Genomic DNA, 21,991 nt, shown 5'->3' with positions numbered 1-21,991 from the left:
CTTCCTTGATCTTCCTTAGTAGCCATTCCAGTTCTGTGATGTTTTCTGCTAGCAGTATGGTGTTGTCTGCCAAGCTTAGATTGTTGATAGTCCTTCCTCCTATTTTCACCCTTTCTCCTTCTGTGTCCAAATTATAGCACTTCAACATTGCTTCAACTGCTGTGGCTGCATCATAAAGAATCCTAGGATTCATAGCTGTATGAGGTGCTAGAGCTCTTTGACTGAGATTTCTCAATTCCTTGCTAAATTACAAATCCCGGGAGCACAGTGAGTTAAAATGGTTTCTAAGTGCTACAAGTGTGTAGTATGAAAGAGAGTAACTAGCATGGCAGTGTCCTCAAGTGAATTGGTTCCCTATCCCTACAATATGTGATGCTGCCCTTTCTAAACAGATGCATATACACTGGGGCTGAAATCTGCTTGGAAGGTTCCTATGCTTGCCAGTGTAGGCCAGGTGTGAGCAGATTTTAGGCTTACAAGAGCTGTTTGTCTTTCTGCTACAACACCGCAAGGTCCCCTCACCAAAGCCAAGTGCAAAACAAAGTGACTTAAGAAGTCAGATGTAGCCATTGCTTTTAAAGATGTGCTCAGCTCAGGAATTTGTTTTCAGTACCAGACCACCAAAGATCTTTTATGAACAAATCTAGCCCTGTTTTACTCCAAGCTTCCTTGATTTCAGTAGCCTGGGGGTTTTGGCTTCTTGTTGTTGCTGTTGTATAAGACATGAGGGTTGGAAATGGTTTCCCATCTACTGCTGATCCTCAAGACAGAGGGACCAGATGTCCTCCTTTTCCAGGACATCTCCTCCATTTCCACCATTCTCACCAATACTCTCCTCATTAAAGGGTCATGTGCAGCCAATGCAAAATCAATGTGAAGAAGTCCCCTTTTCTGTCCCTGTCTCTTCCTTTCTTCCCATTTCCTTTCAATCATAAGTAACTGGTTCACTTTTGCATTTCCCTGTCTCAGGTTTACAAGCTCTCATTTTATTTTCCTCTTTAACCTGGATCGGTCAGTCCATTATATGAGCATTATGTGCTCTTTCTCCAGAGGGAATGTGTGACCTCTCTCTCGCTCTTTCCTTTACCTGCCCAAGCTTCTTGCAAACTCTCTGTTTGAAGCTTTTTGGGAATTCCAAAATGTCCTCCATTCTGAGCGTCCCTAAGAAGCATGCATTTATATTTCTAGGAGCATTTTTAGCTTTTATTTGGGAATGTTCTCCATTTTTTACGGTGCCTTGTCCTCCTTTGCAGTTAGGACATCTGGTCACCCTGCCTCAGAATAGCTCCCAGAAGGTCTTGTTTCTGTCCATTCCTGTGGAATACTTCCCAAGTTTAGTTAGTCCAGCTTTAAGATGGCACTTTTCATTGCATTCCCCTGTTTTCATCACAACAACATCGGGTTGTTTTTCGATGTGTGAGGTCCTGAGACGTGGGTTTGATGATCTCCTTTTCTCAGGTTGAGCAGCAGCAGTCTGTCTGTGCAGCCTGAAATCTGTCAAGCCCTCTTCCATTATTTTGGGGGAAATCCTGCAGCAGTTCATGATGCGCATGCATGCACACACATGCACATAGGGGCTCTCAAAACGGAGTGCCTGTTGAAGGCTTGGCACAGAGGCAACAAGTGCAAACAGAGGGCAGAGTGGCATGTGGAGCAGCAGGTTGCCACACAAAGGATCCCTTCATGGGGAAAAAGGAATATGGAGCACCGAGAGAAGCAAGACTTTGTGTTTTAATGCTATAAGGAGGAGGGATTTGGGGGGGGGGAGATAGGAAGAGAGGCAGACAGAAGGGAGTGAGGGGGCCTTAGCTTGACTACAGGTAAATATTTGAGAGGGGAACTGCTTTAGAGTTTTGGCCTTGGAGCTGAATGTGCACAAACAAGACACAGATGGAGATGGGGAGGCCTATCTTTTTGGAGGAGATGGCAAGGTCACAGTGTCCCCCTCCATTCCTTTTTGTACATCCCCAACCTAAGAAGACGTGATGGCAAGGACAACTGGGTTTGGGAGAAGGGATTTCCCTTGCCCTACAGCATTTCCAAGGGGTTTATTAATATAAAATTAAGAAAAACAAATGACAAAAGTAATTTGACTGAGGAAACAATTTATTTACTTTGTTGGGCTGTGAATAAAATCACTTTATGCAACACCATGGCCTTGTCTTTCCTGCCCAACCCTACCTCCATAGGAGAGAGCCAGTGTTTCATAGCCTTTTGTCTTTGATGTCAATGTGCCACTCTGTGGCATGCTTTGGTCAAGCCCCACCTGGAATACTGTGTCTAGTTCTGGGCACTACAGTTCAAGAAGGATGTGGACAAGCTGGAGCAGGTCCAAAGGAGATGCTGTATACACTCATGTATAAGTCTAGAAACTTTAGTCAAAAAATCAACCCCAAAAATCTGGGTCGACTTATCTATGGGTCAATGTAAATACTGTACCTTAACTCTTATCAAAATAGGAACCATCCCCTTCTTTGAGTTGAGTGGTGAAGGGCGAAACCTTAGTCCATTCTGAGATAACCTAAAAGAAGCGCCTACTATCTCCGTTGTGGCACTGCCTCTGGCCTTTTTGAATGGCTGGGTGGGCAAACAGTGGTGCGATTTGGCATCATTTTCCTTTCCTTTGTCCTTTACATCCTTTGTCACATACCCCTAGGTTTACCCTTGACTTAAAATCATAGAAGAGTTTGAGAGAGAGAGAGAGAAGGCACTTCGGCCCAATGCATCACGAGAAATGGAGTTCACGGGAAAAAAGGAAAAAGAGGCGGGTGAAGGCGCGCGTGCGCAACCAAGAGAGAGGAGTGCATGCTGGGGGATGTAGTCTTTTGCCTTGTGGGTGGGACATTTTTATTTTATCATTATTTTTACTGTGTGTTTAAGGCCCCCCAACTGCGCCCTTTCATTTATTTTGGACCCCAGCTCCCAGAAGCCTCTGCCATGTTGGCCAATCGCCTGGGTTTCAGGGAGCTGAAGTCCAAGAAAACCCCCTTAAAGGGCACAGTAGAGGCCGCCCCATCAACCTGCCCAAACAGCTAGGGTGCATGCACACACAGTCCACAGGCACAAATAGGGGGACGGCTTGGCGCACATGCGCAGTGCAGCCCTTTCCACATACCTGGCTGCAGAGGATTCTGGAAGGCAATTGATCAGAAAGGAACACCTTGCTGCCGAGGGATATTAGACCCAGGAGGAAAATGGCGGAACCCAGGGCCCAGACTGCATCCCTGCCTTCCTTCGCAGGAGAAGCTGGGCCCTCAGGACAACCAGGGAAAGGACAGAAAGAGGAAGGCTCCCCAAAACCCAGTAAGGCGTTTATAGTATATTTGCCCATAGGGAGACATTGGGGAATATGGGGTGCCTGGGAAGACTACTGGATGGCCCTTGCGGTCTCTTTCAACTCTATGATTCTGATTCTGAAACCCCATTCAACCCTCTCTGATTATTTTAACGTATAGTTTTAATTGCTATTGCATTGAATTGATGTTTTAAAGGGAGAGAGGGAGGAAATAATTGGGTTACTATATATGTATTATATGGATTTTTAACTGTTAAGACGCTTCCATTGTCCTTGACAGAGAAGTGGGGTATAAATAAAACTTTTATTATATATCTCTTTATTACTCTGTTGGCAAGACATTACGCTGAGGTTGAAGTTGCAGGATTTCCCGGAAGTAGCAGGGGAGCAGCAGTCCATTGGCATCACCAGGAGTGAGGAGGACTCCATTCGCTGAGCGGAAAAAGGAGATCCCATCTGCAAAAAAATATCCAGGTCAGGGAAAAGACATGCCGTGAAAGTACAAAACCACAGCCTGAATCCTGGCCTAGGAACGTGGGGTGCCTGGAAAGACTTCAACAAACTTGAGCCCCCCCCCTTTATTCTCCATTGGATGAAGGGACGGCTCTGAAAACCCCCTAAAAGTCAAGGGTCCTGGACCCATTTCTATCCGTAACACCTAAGCAGCAGGATATAAGGACCTTCACTTCTTCAGACATTAAACATTAAAGGACCTTGAATTCTTCAGATATTTTGGACTACAACTTCCATCATACTTTACCACTGGCCATGCTGGCGATGAATTTTGGGAGTTGAGGACCAAACTATCTGAGATCCAAAGGTTTCTCACTCAACGTAGAATCATAGAGCTGGAAGAGACCCAAAGGGCCACCCGGTCCAACCCTATTCTGCCATGCAGGAACTCACCATCAAAGTACTCCCAATGGATGGCCATCCAGCCTCTGTTTAAAAACCTCCAAAGAAAGAGAATTTACTACACTCCAAGGGAGCATCTTCCACTGTTGACCAGATCTTACTGTCAGGAAGTTCCTCCTAATGTTCAGGTGGAATCTCTTTTCCTGTGAGTGCATCCATTGCTCTGAATCCTATTCTCTGGAGCAGCAGAAAACAATCTTGCTCCATTCTCAATAGGACACCCCTTCAAATATTTAACCATGGCTATCATATCGCCTCTTAACCATCTCTTCTCCAGGCTGAATAGACCCAGCTTCCTAAGTCCTCATAGGGCACGGTTTCCATGAGGCTTTGGACATAAGATTCAATGCAACACCACACGCCAACTTTTTATTTTCCATTCCTCTGAACTTTCCAGATCAACTTGTGTTGATTTCTCTGACCATTATTCAGAAAGGACATTTGTTTCATGGAGCCACAAGCGGGTGCTAGATGGAGCAACAGCAAGGTGATGGAGGAGAAAACTGAGTCCCCTGTGCCACCTCTCCTTTGCAGCCCCTAAACTCACTTACTATCTTCATGTATGGAAAGAACATGGTGTTATCACCCATGTTAAAATAAGATTCAACTCACCTGCCAGAGCTCTGGCAACATCAATGACAATGGCCACCTCACAGTTGTTCCTCATTCCTGCAAAACAAATGCCACATTTCTGTCACACATCCCCAACTTCTCTCTATCAAAAGGTCTCCTCATTTTCTGGATTATTTCTGCAATGTGGATGCAGCCCTGAACTAGGAATAGGAGCATTCCCAGCCACAACGTTTTTCCACGTTGTTCCAGGTCCCACTGGTATGTCTATACATTCATGCACATGAACACCAAGAATCCACGCATTTTCTGCCATTTTACACATCTCAAAGCTGGCAAGATCTCTTCTGAATTCTGGACGACAGTTTGTCAGGACAATAGTTATTTCAAATCTATCTAGAACAAAAGGAACAATTCCCATTTTGGTTGGTGTTGTGTTGCTGCAAAGTCCCAGCCACAGTCATGCTACCTCAGACAAATTCAAGTTGTGCTGCTGGAGAACATAGAACATGACGCGGTGGAGCATGATGAGACTCATAGCTGGGACTTTTATGTATTTAAAACTTGTGTAATCCCATCAATTCCTAAAAGAAAGAAAGAGATAGACAGACAGCATGGACAATTCTAGGCAAACCTCTCTGGAGAACATATTCAGGGCCATACAGCAAAGTCCAATGACATCCAAAATCCCCAAAACATTAAGCAGCCTTTAATTTGTGTATTCTAATTTAATTTGATTGTGCATTTTAATCTGTGCATCTTGGGTGACTGACTAAAGGTAACACTATTTTGTGGATATTGGATGTGATTGTATTCTCTGGGAAAGGAATTCTACCAGCCAAGGCCCAAACGTTCCTGTGAAACATGTGTTTTTCTGTCGCATGGACCCGATTAGATGTCTTTGTACTATAAGACCCAGTTTCCCTCCTTCAGGTTGGAGAGTGGCATACTCACCGCTCAGGACACTTGCTTCCCCTGGCAATCCTGGTGCTAAATGGATGTGTGATCGTCCCATCCGTGACAAGCCCTCGCGGCGAATTGCAGGCAAGTGGCGCAGGTATGTGCCATGGGCCACAACCTCTGGAAAATCTGACGGGTTCAGCAGTGGCTTGAGTTCCAGTTCAGACACCTGGCGCAGATGGAAATAGCTGGAACACCTTAATGTTTTCCTCCAATTTCTCCCCTCCCTTCTATAAAAAAGAATCCCTCCAACTTTTCTTTGCCCCAAAGCACTGGCGGCACCATTTCTTCCAAATGGCAGGCAAACTGAGCTTTCCTTCTTCCTAAGTCCACCACATCTTGGCCATGACTACATGTGTGGATGAAATACAGTGGGAAAAATGCAACATCCCAGGTGGAAAGACAACTGCAATTCTGCCCATAGTTTACAATAGAAGGGCAACCATGCCTACAATCTGGAACATGCTTTGTTTTCTATGCTCCCCATCTTTGGAAAGCTGAGGTGTTCTGGACCTCTAGGTTCTGACTGATAATGTACACTCAGCATACATTATCCATGGATTTTTATCCATTATCCATATCCATTGATTTTTTTAATCTACAGGCTCAAAAATATTGAAAGGGTAAGATATAAAATAAACAGATGACAATGATGATGGCTGGAATTACACATGGTTTTTATAAATTAAGCAAGAGAACAGTTGGAAATTCATGTCCACAGATTTTTAATCCACGGATTCAACCATCTACAGCTTGAAAATATTCCAAAAAGATCTAAATTCCAAGAAGCAAACCTTGATTTTGCCATTTTATATATGGAACATCCTTTTCCTACATGACTGTATTTAATGGGTCTTGAGCATCCACAGATTTTGGTATTCACAAGGGATCCTCGAACCAAACCCCAATGGATACCAAGGGCCCACTGTATTGTGTATTCTCCTGGGTAGTCCTGTCATATGTAACTAGAGCATGCAAAGTCCCTGTGTCCATGCTGTTGGTTTTTATGGTCCAATTCAGGGGTAGGCAACCCTTTTGAGCCAGGGGCCGGGTTGCTGTCCCTCAGACAACTGGAGGGCCGAAGCCAAAAAAATAAATAATTAAATAATTTTTAAAAAAAATTAAATAAATAAATAAACCTGGACAAATGTAGGACAACATTTTCAAATGGAGGGCACTTTTTGAATAAAAAATGGAGGACACGCGAAAAAATTTGCTGATTTTTTAAAAAATGTTAAGATAAATGCATGTTTCTGAGGCTTCTTTAGACAATTGCCCCACCATGCCCCTCGCGCAAGACGCCAAAGGCCCTGGCGGCAATCGGCGGCAGGACCAGTCTGGGGCTGGTCCCAAGGCCTCGCCGGGCCGCATCCGGCCCGCGGGCCGCAGGTTGCCTACCCCTGGTCCAATTCATGTTCTCAAATGTGGCTTGCCTACTTTCTCACCTGCAAGGAGTGCCCTTGGTTGGCGCGGATCTGGAGGTGCCCCCCAGAAGGATGTGGGCGCAGTGCAAAGCGCTGCTTTTCGTTTGTCTCCACAACCCGCTGGATGTCTTCCAAGGACCATGCCTTGAACTGGGGCAAGCGAAGGATCTCAGCCACATCCACAAAGCCATCTGCCATTCAGGAGGAACAAGATGATCAGGAATTCCCCCCTTCAACAGCCCATTAAGTAAGTCGGTTCATTCGTGAGAGCAGAAGGGTGGTTAAATTTATTTACATTGGCTGCATCTGCACTGCAGAAATAATCCAGTTTGGCACCTCTTTAACTGCCATGGCTCAATGCTAAGAATTCTAGGATTTGTAGTTTATTGCAGCACCAGAGCTCCCTGCCAGAGAAGGCTAAATGTTTCACAAAACTGCAATTCCCAGACTTCCATAGCATTGAACCATGGTAATAAGAATAAGAATAAAGTGATTTTTCAATATTTCCCGCCTCTCCTAGCAGATCGATGGTACTGTAGTTAAAGTGGTGTCAAACTGGATTATTTCTACAGTGCGGATGTGGCCTTAGGGGATTTAAACTCTTTGTAGCTTTAGAAAAGACACATGCGGCAATGGTGAGAACACATCCGAGTGGATCCTGTCCGACTGTGATGCAGGGAAAGGCTGGATAGTGGAGTAAGAAATAAATGTAATTGTTAAAAAGCCTTTTCTTACTCATTGGGTCTATGCTTGAGTTACCTACAAAGATTTGCTGTGCAAATAACGTCTAACAAAGAAGAACAGAAAACCTCTTGCTTTCTGTAGATCCTGACTGCACTCATAAATGTATGTACAGAGTAAGTACAGTCACTCCTCCATATCAACGGATTTTTTTATCTACGGAGTCAACCATCCATGGCTTGGAAATATATACAAATTATATCAAAAGTATATAAATTCCAAAAAAGCATGCCTTGATTTTGCCATTTTATATCAGGGAAACCATTTTGTTACGCCGCTGTATTTAATGGGACTTGAGCATCCACAGAGTTTGATATCCATGAGGGGCCCTGGACCCAAACTCCAATGGATACCAAGGGCCCACTGTATTTCCTTTGACACACTTAAAAGAAGTTGTATTCTCTTTTCCTCCTCCTCCAAGTAAATCTATATTATTATTATTAGGGCTCTGGTGCCATTAAGCATCCCATGGCAGGCAGATAACAAGTAAGGGAAACATCATTTTCCAAGCAGAGTTGGGGGAGCGGATAATAAAAAAGCTAGGCAGAAGCACTCACCGAGTCCCATGCCTAATCCCAACTTGTCTGCACCGTGACGCAGGGCATAAGAGAGGGCTTTGGATAGGTGGACATCCGGATCCTGAAAGAAGGTTTGGAGAGAAACAGTGAATGTGGAGATATATATATATATATATATATATATAGAGAGAGAGAGAGAGAGAGAGACAGCATATGTATATATGTGTATATATTATATACTTCTGTATATACCATCATCCCTCCACATTTGCAGCTTTTACTTTTGCAGCTTTGATTATTCTCGGATTTGATTGATATGTTCTCTCTAGGAATATCTAGGTCCTCCACTGCAACTCTACGGTTAACTTTAACCAAAAGATGCACTGAAGGACCTAGGTTCCTAGAGAGAAGGCTCCGCTAGGCATTTGTAGCCCCTCCAATGCAATTCTATGGTTAATGTCTGGCAGAGGTTGACCACAGAGTTGCCCCGGGAGACCTAAAGATTCCAAGAGAAGTGCTCTCTCAGGTAAAAACATGGTGTCTTTAGTATTTGTGGTTTTTCTACATTCATGGGGGTCCTTGAACAAATCAAGCCTGAATTCTCCCTGGAATCCAAGATGAGGCTGTCGTACTTTGAAAAAGACACCAATGCTAGGAAAGGTAGAAGGTAGCCAGCATGGCAGAGTGGTTTGAGCACTGGACTATGACTCCGGAGACCTGGGTTTGATACCCACTCGGCCATGTAACCCTCTAGGGCAAGTCACACACTCTCAGCCTCCTCTGACCAAAGCTTGCCAAGAAGCTTTGGGTGTCGGCTTAGGGTGCCATATGTCAGGAACAACTTGAGGACACACAACTCACAGTACAAAGAGAGGAAGACCCCATGCCAGATGGATTAAGAGGGGTCATTGGTACGAATTTGCAGGACCAATGCAGAGCAATGGAGGGCAGGGGGTCTTGGAGAGGTCTCATTCACAGGGTCCTCATGAGTCAAGATCAATCTTAAGGCAGTGAACAACAATAGCAACTGTATCCATGAGAAAGATCTAGCATGCAATGGAAATCCTGGACAAGATGCACCAGGAGTGATGCTGGAGTCCTAACTGTCATCATGTTGTCTTCCTTTCTCCTTTAACACTTTTTGCCTGAGGAAGAAGCCAGTGGAGCTGCCAAAGCTTGCAACAGGGATATTGAGCCTTTTGGTTGGCTTCCATAAAGGGAGCCCTGCTTTGTGGGTTTGGGATGTTATTCTCTTCTGCTAAATGTGAACACCAGCAACAACTGCATCCAAGGAAACCCTGAGCATGCAATGCAGAACCTGGACCAGATGCAGAAGACAGCCTTATGAGAGTCCTAACCTGATGGCTCCTGTGCCTTGCTCCTCTTCTTCTGCCTCTTCTGGCCAAGTTTTCTGGGGTGCCTCCAGCCCTAGAGCCCTCTCTTTCCATCCGAAGGAGGCTTGGCATTAATCCCACAAAGCTGCTCCTCCCAGAAGCAGGAGGGATCCGTTTCCCCCCAATAATAGATTCTTTGCCTTGCAAGACCTTCCCTGCTGCTGCTAAAGGATGGCCTTCCAAATGCCTCCAAGGGGCACCTCTTTTTGGTGCCAATCCCTCCTCTGTCTCACTGCAAAGAGGAGGAAAGCAGGGGCAAGAGGCAGCAATCCTAGCACCCAGCTGACCTGATGCCTCGCACAGGCTCCTGGGAGTTGTAGTTCTTGTGGCAGTGTGCCTTCAAGTCCTTGCACAGACTTAAGGCAACCCCAAAGCCACCCTAATCATGGGGCTTTCTTGGCAAGGTTTGTTCAGAGGGTTTTGCCATGGCCTTCCCCTGAGGCTGAGAGAGTGTGACTCCTGGCCCAAGGCCTCCCAGTGGGTCTGAGGGCTGAGCCAGCATGCGAACCCTGGACTCCTGGCCCAAGGCCTCCCAGTGGGTCTGAGGGCTGAGCCAGCATGCGAACCCTGGACTCCAGAATCCAGCATTCAAACCACTGGGCCACACTGCCACAGTTCTGCCCCCCTCCCATTTACCTTTCTTCTCCTCCTTCTTCTCTTCTCTCTTTCTTTCTCTTCTTTTTATAATACTACAACAGGGTTTCCAAATGTATTTCAATATACAGTCAGCCCTTCTTATACATGGATTTTTTTTATCCACAGATTTAAGCATCCACTGTTTAAAAATGTTCCCAAAAAAATATACATTTCAAATATCAAACCTTGATTTTCCATTTCTTATAAGGGACACCATTTTGCTATGTCATATTCAATGGGACTTGAGCATCCACGGATTTGGTTATCCACGGATGGGGGATCTTGGAACCAAACCCCAGCAGATAACAAGGGTCCACTGTATATATAGCCTACAACTCTCACAGGGTGCATCTACACTATGGAAACAATTCAGTTCGACACCACTTTAACTGCCACAGTGCCATCCTAAGAAGAGAAACCTGAGGTGTGTCGTTTGTTGTGGCACCTCCAGCACTCCAGTAGTTTTGGGAGACATAGAGGTCCCAAACCCACCCCAGCCCACCATGTAGAAACTGGTAGAAGGAAGGAGTCACCGATGTGTTGCCTGGTCCTGTTCTGAATGGCCAGACAGTCTTTGGCCACCAATGGTCACTACATACATGCCACCAGAAAATGGTGCAGTGGGGAGAATCGCTAGATTACCGCACTATATAGTGAATAGACTAGAAAGCTGGGCCAAAGCGAACAAAATGAAATTCAACACGGAGAAATGTAAGGTAGGTACTGCACTTAGGGCGGAAAAATGAAATGCCCAGATATAGGATGGAGGACACCTGGCTTAAGGAGGCTTATATGTGTGAAAGGGATCTAGGAGTCCTAGTAGACCACAAGTTGAACATGAGTCAACAGTCTTTGGCCACCAATGGTCACTACATACATGCCACCAGAAAACGGTGCAGTGGGAGAATCGGTAGGTTACTGCCCTATACAGTGGACCCTTGTTATCCGCTGGAGTTTGGTTCCAAGATCCCCGTGGATGGCAAAATCCGTGGATGATGCACAAGTCCCATTCAATATAATGATAGGGCAAAATGGTGTCTCTTATAAAAAATGGAAAATCAAGATTTGATATTTGAAATTTATACCTTTTTTTAATATTTTCAAATCATGGATGCTTGAATCCTTGTGTAAAAAATCCATGTATAAGAAGGGCCGACTGTACTCTTATTATAGAATCATAGATTTGGAAGAGACCCCAAGGGCCATCCAGTCCAACCCCATTCTGCCATGCAGGAACTCTCCATCAAAGCACCACTGACAGATGGCCATCCAGCCTCTGTTTAAAAATCTCCAAACAAGGGGACTCCACCACGCTTCAAGGGAACATGTCTCACTGTGGAACATCTCTTACTCTCAGGAGGTTCCTCCTAATATTGAGGTGGAATCTCTTTCCCTGTGGCTTACATCCATTGCTCCGGGCCCTCTTCTCTGGAGCAGAAGAAAAAAAGTTTGCTCCATTCTCAATGTGGCACCCTTTCAAATACTTAAGCAGGGCTATCATATCACCTTTTAATGGTCTCTTATTATGAAAGGAGAAGCCATCTTGCCTCTACATTTCCCTCCGAAACGCCCTGAAATGTAGAATTCAGTATGTCAAGGACTGACAAAAAATATCCATCAGTGCATTCCTAGGCAGCATCCTGGCTGCAGAAATAATCCAGTTCGACACCAGTTTAACTGCCATGGCTCCATAATATGGAATTCTGGGAACTGCAGTTTGTTGTGGCATTTCAAACGGGAAAAGGAGGATCCCAACAACTATTGTCCAGTTAGTCTGACATCAATTCCAGGAAAGCTTCCAGAGCAGTTCATTAAACAGAAAGTCTGTGAACACTTAGACAGCAACCCCATAATCACAGAAAGTCAACACGTGTTTCTCAATCAATCAATCAATCAATATTTATTGAATAGCCCTAGAGCAGTCTCAAAATACCTTGAAACCTAGTAATACATACAATAACATTCTATAGAAAGTCTATAGAGAGTATAAAAAAATAAAATACAAAATACAATATACAATATATGTACAATACAAGTACCGATGAACACCTTAAAATGCACAACTTATAAACACACTGCAGAATTCTAAATAAAAGATAACAAATATGAGCCAAAAGATACAAAGGTGAATGGGTGAAAACAGAGAAGTTAAGACCTTCGAGCAATAATATGTAAAATAATTACAATAGGAAGTAGAATAAAGATAATATTGAATATCAAACATCAAATGTCACATCTCTTCATCAGCCCTACAGCTTTGGCCCAGCTTCTGGCCTCTTAAGATGTGTGTGTCATTGAAACAGCATCCCTCCAAAGTGACCCGAAGCAGCTTTATTTTGGCCTGTCTGTTCAGGCCCTAATGAACCCATAACATGTACGTTGTGTGTTGTGTGTTGTACGATTAAGCAAGCTTAACAATTTTTTAAATTTAAAAATAAATATATAAAAATATATGATCCCATGACATACCTGTTTTTATTTTAATCTATTCTGCTGGGGAGAAAATCCAAAATCCAAAATCCAAAGGAAGAGTAAGGTCCCAAACCTACCACCAATTAGGGTAAAATAATTGTGCCCTATCCCTGTATTTAATGAACTTCCCACGAAGAAGTCAGAAAAAGAAGAAGAGAAAGAAGACATTCCCTCAATGGAGTGGTGAAATCTCCTTCTTTGAGGCTGTGCCAACACTGATGTTCTTAGGGCTGGAGCATGGCTTTGGCGTGGCTTCCGGACTATTGGGATGCATGCATCATAGCATCCCTCCAAAGCGAACCGAAGCTGCACCAAAGCTGTGCTCCAGTCCTAAAGACTGGAGTAAGATACAGTGGACTTATCAATGGAAATTAGGGATGTTTCCTTTTGGGCTCAACATTTAAGGACACGGTTATGCTGGCTAGGGATGATGAACTGTCAATGTAACCTATCTGAAGGGCACTAAGTTAGGGAAAACTGAAGCTCCAGATATTTTTTCCCCAGGAGGATCTGTGATTTATGACTGAATGCTTGGTGGAGTAGGGTGCTTGAGATGAAAACCAGCAGAAAGGTGAGGGAACGGAGTAACCTCAGAAGGGCACACCTGGCTGGGATACAAAACAGGAGTGGTTCACACTGTAAAATTTTGTTACAGCTCCAACTTGCAAAGAGGTCACACACTGGTTGCACTGGTGATGCCCAGAATGCGCCAGGTCAAAATTCCCAGGTGCAGAAACACACTTATTAATTAGGTCAGGAATAGAAAATACAGACATATTGACAGCTAAAGTACGTGCCATAATTGCATCGGCCATGAGAGCTGTTTTGTGTGTGTGTGTGTGTGTGTGTGTGTGTGTTTTAAACACAATCCCTTTATTGAGAAATGGATCATAAGTCGGACCAGCAATGGGGCTGCCAGGGAGTTAAGGTGGGAATCCACCTGTCCCTTTTCAAGGAAGATATGTGGAGGAATAACCCATGATCCATGCCTCTTAACCTCCCTCCTTTTGCCAAAGAACAGCTGGTGATTTTGTGGCAGGCAGTGCTTTGTAAAGGAGAGCTGGACAGTCCCTGAGAGTAGTTCATCTCCTGCTGAGAATCTCTTGCCATGTGGCACTCACTGGTACTCGCCCATGACCACCGTGTAGAGCTTTACAGCCCCTTTGGCTGACGGACACAGTTCTTTCCACAGTTCCCCATTCTGCTCCATCGTCAGGACATCCTGTATGCAAAGAAGGAAAGAAAGCCAGAAGTTAAAAGATATGGAGAAATAGGAAGAGGTCTTGGGAAGGGAGGGGAGCAGGGATTCCTCAGGCCTTGTTGTCATGAACATTATGATGGGAAAAGAAGGATTAAAATAACTTTGAATGACAATAAGGTCAAAAACACTTTGTATTTTGGAAAAAGGAAAGCCCCTTTCAAGAACTATTGTTTGATCAGCTTCATCTGTAAAATAACTGCACTTGTTAAAAGAAAATACATATAGTGCACTTCAATGCACTTTAACGTGGGTTCAAAACACAATGCAGAAATAGTCCAGTTTGAGACCGCTTTAACTGACCCGGCTCAATGCTAGAGAATCCTGGGAATTATAGTTTAAGCACCAGAGCTTACTGACAGAGAAGGCTCAATGTTGCCCAAAACTACGGTTCTCAGAATTCCCTAGCATTGAGCCAGGGCAGTTAAAGCAGTCTCAAATTGGATTATTTCTGCAGTGTGTTTTGAACCGTGGTTTGCTTAATATTGTGCACTTGGAGTTTAGCAAGAATAATACTTTAGAAAGGGACTCAAAATACCAGCGTATTTCAAGTTCCTGCTGCCAATGCCAAAGTCATAGGGAGAGGCATTTGTGCCTTTAAGGATGGGTAAAACTGCATCTGGAAGGTACAGCTAATGCAAAACACAGAAACAATTTTAGACAATACAAAACATTGATCTTTTAAGAGTTGCGCTGGCTGACAATATGGTTCTAGTCTGAATTGAAGGTGCTGGTGATTACATTGAAACCCCTAAACAACTTAAGATTTAGACATCTGTGTGTGTGTGTGTGTGTGTTTCAAATCAAGGGTGCATCTACACTGCAGAAACAATGCACTTTGGCACCACTTTAACTGCCGTGGCTCCATCCTACAGAGTTTCGGAATTCGTCATTTTGGGAGGCACCAGCACTCTTTGGCAGAGAAGGCTAAAGAGCTTGTAAAACTACAAATCTCAGGATTCCATAGGAGGAAGCTACAGCACTTAAAAGTGGTGTCAAAACTGCATTATCTATACAGGAGACGCACCCTGATACTCACTAACCCTAAGGAGCAAGGTTATGCACACGTATGTCAAAGTAATGAACTCAGTGTGCCACCACAGAAACATGCCACATGAATGAAAGTGGGTCTTTATGTCTGAATGCTACAAACGCAGCTGGCCAGGGTGAATGACACAGCTGCGTCCAGTTCCACAATTGCCAAGTGCCAACAGGCTTCAATTTCAGCATCCGCCCAGCTCAACTGTATAATCTAAGCAACTTTCCTATGAGTGAAGTTATCCCTACCGCTGCTTTGCCCCCAGACCAGCAGTCCCAACACATACCTCTCTGTTGACAAAGATAATGCTGGTGGATTCTTGAGCTTCAGGGCCCCCAATAGCATAATAGTGCCTTACTTGCTCAGATGTCAGGCTGCACCTAAATGGCAGAAGCGAGATGGGATGGATCAGCAAAAAGAAAAAAACCGGAGAGCTATTGGATCCTGGATTTGGTACAACATGGACCCTGAAGAAGTCACCTCATTGGTAACTAGAATCACAGCTAAGGAAAGAACATACAACAGCACACAAGAGTTATGGCTTGTTAGGCTTCAGGCAGGCTTGCTGAATGCCCAAACCTGAAAAACGAATAACCCTCAATACTAATGTTGATGGCCAAAAAGACAAAGAAATGGGTCTTACAATGGATCAAGTCTGGACTCTCCCCTCAAAGTCAAGATGATGAAACTGAAACTGTCATACTTTGGTCAAATCATGAGAAGACACGACCAATTAGAAAACACAATAATGCTAAGAAAGGTAGAAGGTAGTAGAAAGAGAGGAAGACCTCACCCCAGATGGCTAGTTTCAATCTGGGAGGTCACAGACATGAATTTGTAGGACCTAAGCAGAACAGTGGAGGACAAGGGGGCTTGGAGATGTCTCATTATTTTGTGCTGGCCATGTGCCATAATAAATTATTGTTTATTGTTGTTTACAGAAACACAAGCTAAATCCACAAACCAGTATCCATACCAAAGGCAAGTGACTCTCCTTACAGATGTTTTTGGTCTCCAATTCCCATAATCCCTTAGAATGTAGATATATTTGTGCTATGGCAGTACAACTGATGTTTCATGTTTTGTATGTTTGCCGTATTTTGGTGCTGGCCATGTGCCGTAATAAATTCATTCATTCATTCATTCATAACCCCTTACCATTGGCTATGCTGTTTAGAATCACAGAATTGGAAGAGACTCCACTGCCATGCAGGAATACACAATCAAAGCACCCCTGATGCATGGTCCTCCAGCCTCAGTTTAAAAACCTCTAAAGAAGGAGACTTCACCACAGTCCAAGGCAGCATCTTCCACTGATAAAAAGCTCTTACCATCAGGAAGTTCCTCCTAATGTTGTAGTGAAATCTCTTTTCCTGGAGCTTGCATCCATTGCTCCGGGTCCTCGTCTCAGGAGCAGCAGAAAACAAGCTTGCTCCCTTTTCAGTATGACATCCCTTCAAATATTTAAACAGGGCTCTCATATCACCTCTTAGGAATGATGGGAATAATAGGGCAAAAACATATGACAGGCCACTGTTGCCGCAGCCACCATAGGCAGATGTAACACTTCTTCTCGGAGTGTGGTGAAGTCTCCGTCTTTGGAGGTTTTTAAACGGAGGCTAGAGGGTCATCCCTTTGGGGGGCTTTGATTGTGTCTTCCTGAATGGCAGAATGGGGTTGGATTGGATGGTCGCTGTGTCTTCCAGCTCTTTGATTCTATGATTCTCTCTTCTACGATTCAACATATTACCTGACATAGAACTCTGCACTGCATCGGCCTGCACTGGTCTCATTCCGCGCGATCCCAAGCAGCACTGGTCTGCTCAGAGAAGGTGGCGGGAGGTTCACCTACGAAGGTCCAAAAGACTGGTTCAGCACATGGCAGGGGGAGAGCAGCCCAAAGCCAGGTCCTTCTTTCCTCCTCACCTCATCTTGGATCTCCCGGAGCACAGAAGAGAATAATTCCTGGACGACTAATTCACCCTGAAGGTCTTGATGGATAATTGGTCCCTCTGAGGTGGGGTGTCCCCTCACAGCCTGTGAAGAAAAGGACATGAGAGGAGGTTAGCTTCATTCTCAGCATCCTCTGTGAGCCCAAGTCACCAAAAGGGACCAGTGGTGACTTGGGCTCACAGAGTTCAGTAAGATATCTACAGAACTTGAGCAGCCCTTAAGAGCATGACACTTTGATTAGGGAGTCCTGGATTCAAATCAGAAAGTTAACTGGGGCTGCATCCACACTGGAGAAATAATCCAGTTTAATGTCACTTTAACTGCCATGGCTCAATGCTATGCTATCCTGGGAATTGTAGTTTTGGGAGACATTTAGCCTACTCTGTCAGACAGCTCTGGTGCCGTAACAAACTACACTTCTCAAAATTCCATAGCATTAAGCCATGGCAATTAAAGTGGTGTCAAACTGGGTTATTTCTAAAGTGCGGACGCAGCCGGGTGGGTGTTCTTGGGCCAGGCAAATTATTTCTCTCAGCCTAATCTATTTCATAGGAGGGTTGCAAGAATCAAAATAGGAAGAAGGACAGTGTATGATGCCTTGGCCTCCTTGGACGTAACCAATAAATAATATACATAAACAAACTTCTAGTGTACGGTACCCATTTGGATATTTTGAAGCCAAAGACAGAAAATTTGAGACCTATTCTGTTGCCCCCCCCAAACATCTGAAAGGTATTGGCTCTCCCACTCCTTGCTGGGAGGGGGATTCAAGCTGAATCCAGGTAAGACGGAGGTACTCATTACAGGAAACCCAAGCCCAGGTATGGAATTATGTTAGCCAGTTCTGGATGGGGTCACACTTCCCCTGAAAGACTCTGTCCACAGCTTTGAGGTGCTCCTCGACTTGTCGCTTCACCTGACAGCTCAGGTGAATGTGGCAGTCAGGAGCACTTGTTATCAGCTTCGGCTGATACGCCAAATGCACCTCTTCCTGGAACCAGGAGGCCTAGAAACAGTAGCACATGTGCTGGTCACCTCCCGATTGGACTTCTGTAATGTGCTCTACATGAGGCTACCCTTGTGCCAAGTTCAGAAACTTCAACTTGTACAAACTGTGGCAGCCAGGTTAATTACATGTTCTCGTTGTAATGATCACGTAACACCAGTTTTGAAATCCCTCCACTGGGTGCCAATTAGCTTCCGGGCAAGGTACAAGGTGTTGGTGATTACCTTTAAAGCCCTACATGGCTTGGGTCCAGAATACTTAAGGGAACGCCTTCTTCCGTACTGTCCGTCCCGCACTCTAAGATCCTTGGGGAAGGATCTACTTCAGCCAATAAAATCTAGGCTAACTTCAGTCACCCAGAAGGCCATTTCCATCATAGCTCGGAAGCTATGGAATAACCTGCCGAAGGAGATCCGTGACATTTCTACTCTTACAGCCTTTAAGAAGGCTCTTAAGATGGATCTCTTCCGGCAGGCCTTCTCTACCTAGTTCCTCTCCCCGTTTACTGTGACTTACGCCACTCTGTCCACCAATTTTCCTCTTAAATTTAATGAGAAGAATTAAAATTAATTAAAATAAAATTCTTGCCTAAAGAAGAACCCTCCCTCCGTACCTACTGTCATCATCAGACCTGGGAGGGAGTGAAAAAGACAGGCCCAATTCCATCAGGTCTAGCTGTGAATTCTGTAACTCACATCACTCTCTTTTATTTTATTGTATCTTATTTATTTTTTGTATTTTATTTTATTATAGTCTCTGTATTTTTATTGTTGTAACCCGCCCATATTCCTTGTGATTGGCAGGCTATAAATAAATCATTATTATGATTATTATGATTATAGGGTCAGGTTTTTAGGAAACCCCCAAAAAGGCCATGCACCTACCACACTCCACTCTTTGCCCTCCAAAAAAAACCCAATTCCCAGCAAAAACATACACAACCTTCAGGAATATGGCCTGTGGCCCATCCTGTGCCTTCTTATACTTCTGCAGGTTGCCTTCTTCTCTTTGCTTGGAGTCTTGCCCAATGCCAACCATGTCAACAACACTCACCTGTGGCTCGGGATGTCCCCCAGGGATGTCAATCTTTCCCGGTGCTTCCGCAACACACTGACTCCGTTGCAAGAAGACAAACTTATCATCTGCTGTGTACATCATAGCACCCACCCCTAAGGGCTGGGCAAGGTAGGCATGGCTGTTCCCAAAGTCCTTTTGCCCCAGTTCCTGGAGACGCATGGCTCTCTCGGCCAGGTTGGTGCCCACAAAGTCCTTGTAGCAGGTGAGCCCGAGACAGAAAGTCAAAATGGCTCCATCCAATTGGACTGAATGGAGACGGAACTTGGTCCCGTTGAAGAGCCAGGGGTTCTGATGGCAGCGTGCCGCCCAAGCGGTCTCAATCTGGAGCTGGTCTCCTGGCAGCAAGTGCCGGTCGTATAGAGGGGAAAGCTCAGCCCGGACCTGAGCCTCTGGGATGCCCTCTGGAGACGGGCATTGGAACAAGAGGGAGATATCAGGATCTGTCTTCTCCATGGAAGGGCACCTGGAAAACACACACAAAAGGGAATTACATCAATGGACCTTTCTCCGAAACCTCACTATCTCTGGCCAAGGTGGAGCTGGCAATGTGTGTTTTTTCCATTCCTTTAAAGCAGTAATCCCCAAACTATGCCTTTTAAGAAATTTTGGACTCCAGCTCCCAGAAGCCTCAGCCACGTTGGCCAACAATCTGGTATTCTGGGAGCTGAAGTCCAAAATCCCTGAAAGAGTATGGTTTGGGGACCCCTGTTTTAAAGCAATGGTTCCCAAACTTTAGCCCTCCATATGTTTTGTAGGGTGACTAAAATGGTGAAGGGTCTAGAAACCATGCCTTATGAGGAGAGACTTAGAGAGCTGGGTATGTTTAGCCTGCAGAAGAGAAGGTGAAATGATAGCCCTGTTTAAGTATTTGAAGAGATGCCATATTGAGGCTGGAGCAAACTTGTTTTCTTCAGCTACAGAGAATAGGACATGGAGCAATGGATACAGACTACAGGAAAAGAGATTCCACCTCAACATTAGGAGGAACTTCCTGACAGTAAGGGCTGTTCGACAGTGGAACAAACTCCCTGGGAGATTTTGGTGGAGTCTCCATCCCTGGCGGTCTTTAAACAGAGGCTGGATGGCCATCTGTCAATGGGGATGCTTTGACTGAGAGCTCCTGCATGGCAGAATGGGGTTGGACTGGAGGGCCCTTGTGGTCTCTTCCAACTCTAGGATTCTATGATCCTTAGACTTAAGACTATGAAATTAATTATGCATCTGAGGAAGTAGACTTAGAATCATAGAATCGTAGAGCTGGAAGAGACCCCAAGGGCTATCCAGTCCAACCCCATTCAGCCATGCAGGAACTCTCAATCAAAGCATCCCTGACAGATGGCCATCCAGCCTCTGTTTGAAGACCTCTAAGGAAGGAGACTCCACTACACTCTGAGGGAATTTGTTCCACTGTCGAACAGCCCTTACTGTCAGGAAGTTCCTCCTAATGTTGAGGTGGAATCTCTTTTCCTGCAGCTTGCATCCATTGCTCTGGGTCCTAGTCTCTGGGGCAGCAGAAAACAAGCTTGCTCATTCCTCAATATGGCATCCCTTCAAATGTTTAAACAGGGCTATCATATCACCTCTTATGTCTACAAAAGTTCATGCTGCCAATTTCTTTCTTGCGGTGAGTCTCAAAGGTGCTACAAGATTTCTCCCATCACATTTAAAACTCAGAAACAGACTCTTTTTGGGTGGTTCTACTGAGAGAAGGCACCCCATCTTTGGGATTGCCTTCATGAAGAAGCCGCCTTGAGTCCCTATATTGGAAGAAAGGCGGGATATAATAAAATAAAATAGTAATGATAATAAAAAAAAAGCTTGTCTGAGGCTGGCTCTGGGATCATTCCTCTCTTATGTGAAGATGCTTTGGTATTGATTTGCTATGGGCCTTAAGTGGTGTAAGACAGTGGTCCCCAAACTGAGCTCTTTCATTTTGGACTTCAGCTCCCAGAACCCCACATTATTGGCCAACATGGCTGAGGCTTCTGGGAGCTGAAGTCCAAAATTATATTATATTATTCACTGGTTCCCAAACCCTGCTCTTTAAGGCAATTTTGGACTTCAGCTCCCAGAATCCCAAGCTATTCACCAACATGGCTGAGGCTTCTGGGAGCTGAAGTCTAAAATTATATCATTCAGTGGTTCCCAAACTGTGGGACTTCAGCTCCCAGAATCCCAAGCTATAGGCCAACACGGCTGAGGTTTCTGGGAGCTGAAGTCCAAAAGCCTCTTAAAGGGCAAAGTTTTGGTAGTAATTTTAATATTATTACCGTTAGGCATGAATAACTCTTTGTTTAATTTAAATGGATTTAATTGTATGAAACGAAAACAAATGCATAGGTCATAAAAAAATTTCTTTGAATTTATAATAATTATACCATGGGAATTGGTAGAATTACGCAAGATAGGGATATCACCATTTTTAGGTAATTAGTATTAAAGATTAAAGCGAGGCAAAGATCAAAATTGTCCCAGTTCCTTAGTTGGAAGACATGTTTGTTTATGCTGTTCTGGTTTTGTATTGTAATATTTGTTGTAAATGTCCGAGTTTCTTGATGTTATTGTTGTAGGTATTGTATGTACTGTTTTATGCAGTATGTGTGTATGTTTATTGTTGTTTTTATATAATTATGAAAATTCTAATAAAGATATTAAAAAAAAATTAAAGGGCAAAGTTTGGGTACCATTATAGTGCACTATATTAGTGGTCCCCAGACTGTGCTCTTTAAGGGG

The 21,991-nt window shown here is 44.4% G+C and overlaps 2 protein-coding genes across 5 annotated transcripts in view; both read right to left on the bottom strand.

The window, feature by feature from the left end:
* Window positions 1–3,580: 3,580 nt before the first annotated feature.
* The window catches only part of TRPT1 (tRNA phosphotransferase 1), a 19,031-nt gene continuing 620 nt past the window's right edge, over window positions 3,581–21,991 (bottom strand). Inside the window, exons 2-7 of one of the 3 annotated variants that reach the window (XM_042439503.1) lie at window positions 9,782–10,017; window positions 8,463–8,544; window positions 7,186–7,355; window positions 5,735–5,909; window positions 4,823–4,879; window positions 3,581–3,751 (exon numbers count right to left, since the gene is read on the bottom strand). In XM_042439503.1, the coding sequence (XP_042295437.1) occupies window positions 3,618–3,751; window positions 4,823–4,879; window positions 5,735–5,909; window positions 7,186–7,355; window positions 8,463–8,544; window positions 9,782–9,889 (726 nt within the window). In that variant the 5' untranslated portion in view covers window positions 9,890–10,017 and the 3' untranslated portion in view covers window positions 3,581–3,617. Of the gene's footprint in view, window positions 3,752–4,822; window positions 4,880–5,734; window positions 5,910–7,185; window positions 7,363–8,462; window positions 8,545–9,781; window positions 10,037–21,991 lie in introns of those variants that run through there. The other 2 variants (XM_042439505.1, XM_042439504.1) reach the window with 2 other exon arrangements.
* Window positions 12,855–21,991, bottom strand: part of NUDT22 (nudix hydrolase 22) — an 11,331-nt gene continuing 2,194 nt past the window's right edge. For both annotated transcript variants that reach the window (XM_042439498.1, XM_042439497.1), the window contains exons 2-6: window positions 19,235–19,721; window positions 17,149–17,259; window positions 16,973–17,070; window positions 15,509–15,602; window positions 12,855–14,147 (exon numbers count right to left, since the gene is read on the bottom strand). In XM_042439498.1, the coding sequence (XP_042295432.1) occupies window positions 14,043–14,147; window positions 15,509–15,602; window positions 16,973–17,070; window positions 17,149–17,259; window positions 19,235–19,711 (885 nt within the window). In that variant the 5' untranslated portion in view covers window positions 19,712–19,721 and the 3' untranslated portion in view covers window positions 12,855–14,042. The remainder of the gene's footprint in view (window positions 14,148–15,508; window positions 15,603–16,972; window positions 17,071–17,148; window positions 17,260–19,234; window positions 19,722–21,991) is intronic.

The sequence above is a fragment of the Sceloporus undulatus genome, chromosome 9 (assembly GCF_019175285.1).
Source record: "Sceloporus undulatus isolate JIND9_A2432 ecotype Alabama chromosome 9, SceUnd_v1.1, whole genome shotgun sequence".
In the NCBI taxonomy this organism is placed as follows: Eukaryota; Metazoa; Chordata; class Lepidosauria; order Squamata; family Phrynosomatidae; genus Sceloporus; species Sceloporus undulatus.
The sequence above is the reverse complement of the archived record's forward strand: the minus strand, read 5'-3'. Positions and strand labels throughout refer to the sequence as shown.